The sequence below is a fragment of the Calidris pugnax genome, unplaced genomic scaffold (genome assembly GCF_001431845.1).
Source record: "Calidris pugnax isolate Ruff unplaced genomic scaffold, ASM143184v1 scaffold102, whole genome shotgun sequence".
Taxonomy (NCBI): domain Eukaryota; kingdom Metazoa; phylum Chordata; class Aves; order Charadriiformes; family Scolopacidae; genus Calidris; species Calidris pugnax.
In genome coordinates, this window is record NW_015090846.1 from 1 (window position 1) to 5,100 (window position 5,100).

Here is a 5,100-nt window from a genome sequence, read left to right on the forward strand (position 1 = left end):
ATTATGGGGATCCTGGAGACTTGTCATAACAATTCAAGAAGTTTACAAGAAATAAGTATTAAAGGCAAACCATCACTGATGCATGTTAATTCCAGATCAACTTATATGGAATATTTCCATTACTGCATAACTGACCAGCTGGATTGTTTTCTCTTGTCAAGGTTGAGGATCTGTTCCTGACTTTTGCTAAGAAGGCATCTGCCTTCAACAGTTGGTTTGAGAATGCTGAGGAGGACCTGACAGATCCCGTGCGCTGTAACTCGCTGGAAGAAATCAAAGCGCTGCGAGAAGCTCACGACGCTTTCCGTTCCTCACTCAGCTCTGCCCAGGCTGACTTCAACCAGCTGGCAGAGCTCGATCGCCAGATCAAGAGCTTCCGTGTGGCCTCCAACCCATACACGTGGTTTACTATGGAGGCTCTTGAAGAAACCTGGAGGAATCTGCAGAAAATTATCAAGGCAAGTCAGAGAGAGAGACACTGTCTTTGTAGTTTATGAACTTTGGAGTCTTTCCTGGAACTGACCAGCTGGATTGTTTTCTCTTGTCAAGGTTGAGGATCTGTTCCTGACTTTTGCTAAGAAGGCATCTGCCTTCAACAGTTGGTTTGAGAATGCTGAGGAGGACCTGACAGATCCCGTGCGCTGTAACTCGCTGGAAGAAATCAAAGCGCTGCGAGAAGCTCACGACGCTTTCCGTTCCTCACTCAGCTCTGCCCAGGCTGACTTCAACCAGCTGGCAGAGCTCGATCGCCAGATCAAGAGCTTCCGTGTGGCCTCCAACCCATACACGTGGTTTACTATGGAGGCTCTTGAAGAAACCTGGAGGAATCTGCAGAAAATTATCAAGGCAAGTCAGAGAGAGAGACACTGTCTTTGTAGTTTATGAACTTTGGAGTCTTTCCTGGAAGTTGTCATCCCAGATAATCAGTACAAGAGTTTGTCGCTACACTACAGATGGAAATATCTCAAAATTAGGGAGCAAAGGAAAAAAAATAATCCATTAGCTTGTTTTCATGGTCTTCCATTTGCGATCTTTCAAAAGACAAAGCACTTGTCCCTCGCTTCCAAACTATGAAATATTTAATGTCCACGTAAAGGACAACAGTGAAGTAACTGCTCGTTCAATTCCAATTCTCAAAACTTCAGTAGGAGTGATCTGTGTTGTCACCTCAGCTGATTTTGTCTAGGTCCCCAGGAGACTCTTTGAGCCCTCAGTCTTGTTTGGAGCGTCAGACCTGTGCTGCTCTGAACAGCTGGACAGCTTGTAGTTTGAGGGTTTTACTACAGGATGAGGACAATCAGATTATGATTTGAAAATCATATTTTTTTAAAAAAATAATTTGAAATTATTTTTGTTTGTTTCTCAGGAACGTGAATTGGAGCTGCAGAAGGAACAGCGAAGGCAGGAGGAAAATGACAAACTGCGGCAGGAGTTTGCTCAGCATGCCAATGCTTTCCACCAGTGGATCCAGGAGACCAGGTACAGTGTGTCTTCCCAGGAGCTGCCCTTGGAGAATTTTTTAGCCAATATTTGTATCCACCCTCCATCTCTTTGGTCTCTCTGAGTTGTAAATGTCTCCTGCTGGAAAACAGTTACTCAGGACTTGTTCAGTTCCTGCAGCTGGGATTTGAGGGAGGCCCCATTAGCCACAGGGAGGAGGAGAGCCCCAAAACACCAGACTTCAAAAATGTTTCTGCTTCTGAATGAATTTTCCTGCAGTAATTCCAGTTATCCAGGACTTCAGTCTTCTCTAGTTGCTCCTGAACTAGTCTGCAGTTCAGCTGGGGGTGGGGAACAAGTAGCTCAAAGCAGAGTGTGTGAGATGCCGGTGGCGGTTCCGTTAATGCTCCTTTTGTATAGAGCAGTAAATTAGAAATCTCACTAGAATTTCAACAGAGAAAGGAGCTTAGGAGTACTTTGTAATGACTTACCCGGGGTGCTGTCTAATGATATCCTTGTCCAGGGAGAGGGAGTAAAGATTTAACCACAGCATTAGAAATAAAAAAATGTCAAGATTGAGAATTACAGTGAACTGAAGAGCAGGTTTGTAGAAAACAGAGGTGACGGTGCTCAGACAGTGCCGTGGGGCAGTGCTGACACTCCCGGGTTGTGGTTCAGAGGGGGTGAGTTCCGGTCTCATGTGATCCTGTGATTCTCTGTCTCTGTGTGTTTACAGATAGTTCTGTATGTGTCTTCATGAAACAATGAAATATAAATATGATTTTTAACTTTTTGATGTTTGCTTCCCACCCGAATCTCTGTCCCTCTCTTACTGTCTTGTCTCTGTCCTGCTGCCTGATGTTTGGATCTTCACATTCCACAGGACTTACCTGCTAGATGGGTTAGTATTGAATTTTATATCCTTAAACGTTTGGTGGTGTGTTCTGCTCCGTCTGCGTGTCGTCTTCTCTCACTACATTGCTTGTGAAAGCTGCGCTGCAACCCCTTTTATTTGAAAAGAGAGATCTCTGGCTGAGGTGCACGGACACAGGAAACAAAATTTTGCAGTAGATGAAGTGTAAATCAGCAGAAACATAACAATTTCCTAGTCAAAAGCAGAAGAAATTGGGGTAGCCAATGGGAAATGAATGGGTAGCCACTGGCATACCATGGAGGTCCTAGCTTAGGTCCTTGCTTTCTCTGAGGGCTTGCACAAGAAAAAGGCTCTTACTCTGATGAGATACATGAGAAATAGAATAGTCTGCCTTTGGGAAGGAGCTGCCATTCCTAGCTTCCCAGTGTTCAGAGACTTGCTTAGTGAAATAAACGTCTCGGTTACAACTGTTCTCAAAGCTCCAAAGCATTGGCTGTTTCTGGTGAGGAGGAGGGAACATTCCTATGAAGAGGCCTTACTGAAATTACGTGTCTTCAAACCTGTAGCATTGCAAATACGAACTGCCCGTTCGTTAATCTGCTGCATGACCATGCCCCAGAAAGATTATATTCTTGACAGCCAAAACCTAAAGCTGCCAGGAGGACCCCACAGGCCCACCAGGGTCTGCAGGCAGACCAAAACCTAAAGCTGCAGGAGGACCCCACAGACCCACCAGGGTCTGCAGGCGGCTGGACATCTACTGGTTTAAATCCACTTTGTGTCCATGGGGATAGTTCCCGATGAGGACACAGACTGGTCATTCGTCAAGAAAGGAGTGCAAAGGAAATAATAAGATCTTTAAATGTCTCCAGACTGTCAAACCCTCTCAGAATGTCTCTGTCCATTTAAATTTCTTCAGTATTAGGAGTCTGCAGCACAATGGGAGCTTTGTAATAAGGCACAGTATAAAATGCTAACGAATGGTGCCCGGGCCTGGTCAGTGGCCTGTGTGTCAGCCCTGGGTGAAGTGCTGGAGAGGAGGCCGGCCCTTCCTCACAAAGAGAGAGAAAAGGCTTTTCATAATAAAAGGGTGGAATCTTCGCTGATAACTGTGCTTTTTCTTTGCTCTGTAATGATCACAGCATCCTTGTTCTGCTCTTTCTGCCAGATAAAAATAATTTGCCCCATTTTTAATGGAACCGAGCAGATTTTCCTGGAACGGATGCTGAATTCTCCGCTCCTTTGTACCGCAGGGTTGTAGATTCGTTCTGGTACCCAAGAACGAGCGAACAGAAAGGAGCCATTTACTAAAAGACGTAGGGTCAGAGTTGGAGATCACCCTGCCAAGCGCTTTTGTTGAACCAATTACCAGGAGGCTGCTGATATGCCGGGCAGAGCTTGTCCTTAATTCCGCATGAATAGATTAAAAACACAGATTTAGCTCCGGCATTGGCCTTCCTTGGCAAGAGGGCAGGCAGAGCCTCGGGGAGGTTTCAAGACGAGAGTTGCCGTGTACACACTGTGCTTTTCAGAGCTGCTTGTGTGTGCCCAGCGCTGCCAGGAGGGAGAAGAATTTGGAGTTTAGGAAGAAGAATGTCTTTAAAGAATCTGTAGATGAGTGAACTGCAAGGCTTCAATTTGTCTCTTAGCGAGACTCACTTTTTTGTGGCTTACATGAAAATAATAACAGATTATTTTTGTGTATGTGCAACCGGTGTTTTCTTTCTTTGAGTACTTGCCTGCGTTTGCTGCGAGGTGCTGCTGGCTTGGAGTGTGGCTCCACTGCACCGTGGAGCCGTGGCCGTGTTTGGGTGTGTTCTTTCCTCTGTTCTTTTTCTCCCTTTTGGAATTTACTTGATTTCTTTTCTTTGACTAGCATAGCATATCGTCGTGTCATTCGTGTCTATCAGTATGAAGTTGGGGATGATCTATCTGGAAGGTTTTTTTCCTCTTATTTTCTTACCTCACTTTGGTTTTCAAATGCACCCTTTAATTCCAAGGCTCGCTTTCCTTCCGACTAACTCTCACGGCTTAGAGATGCTTGGAGGTTTGTTTCCCTGTTGACTCTTTCCGTGCCACAGCTGGTTCCCAGATCCCTGCGCAGGGCTCTGGGTGTGTGCTTCATCTCTTAGATGTGTGTTGAACCCGAGCCTTAACCCCGTGGTGAGAAAACACCCAGACCTTTGGTGCGTTTGCATTGCTGCAGAGTGATTCAGCGCTTGGAACCCCCTTTTGGGGAAGCTCAAAAGCCTGTAGGGTAGATTTCAGTGGGGATGAAAGCCCAGTTTTAGTGGCTTTAAATACCAATGACTTGGATTTTAGGAACTTAAATATGACAGGGTCAAAAGTGAGGACAGCCCACCTGCACCGTGCCCAGACGTGCTGCCCCTGTGCAGCCTGTTCAGTGTGAAGTCTCCCCGTACGTGTTGGAAGGACAGAGGGTCTTAAACGCTGCAGCTTGGAGGTTGCTTGGGAACTTTGAGGGGGTGAAAAAGCAGCATCCAGAGACCTCCCTGCAGTAGGTCTCGGAGGCCATCACCGCGGGGGCTGCAGGCTGCCTAGAAGCTCCATGTGGAAATGGGACTGAGGAGCAGCTGTACCTCAGTTTCTCTGGGCACAGGATGGGAGAGGTGGGGTGGGAAAGACAACTCTCCACCAGCTGCTGCTGTGTAGGGGAGGGCTGTGAATTCCTGCACAGATTATGCCATATTAAGATTGCTTTTAAACCAAACCAGTAGTTTTCAAGGTCTTTTCCCCTCATTTTATCCCCACGTAACACACCTCTG

The 5,100-nt window shown here is 46.3% G+C and overlaps 1 protein-coding gene across 1 annotated transcript in view; it reads left to right on the plus strand.

Annotated features, from left to right (window-relative positions):
* Positions 1 to 134: 134 nt before the first annotated feature.
* Positions 135 to 5,100, plus strand: part of LOC106888473 (spectrin alpha chain, non-erythrocytic 1-like) — a gene marked incomplete at its 5' end in the record, with an annotated part of 14,129 nt that continues 9,163 nt past the window's right edge. Inside the window, 5 exons of the mRNA XM_014942724.1 lie at positions 135 to 480; positions 527 to 846; positions 1,367 to 1,479; positions 2,324 to 2,341; positions 4,191 to 4,253. Coding sequence (XP_014798210.1) covers positions 135 to 480; positions 527 to 846; positions 1,367 to 1,479; positions 2,324 to 2,341; positions 4,191 to 4,253 — 860 coding nt within the window. The remainder of the gene's footprint in view (positions 481 to 526; positions 847 to 1,366; positions 1,480 to 2,323; positions 2,342 to 4,190; positions 4,254 to 5,100) is intronic.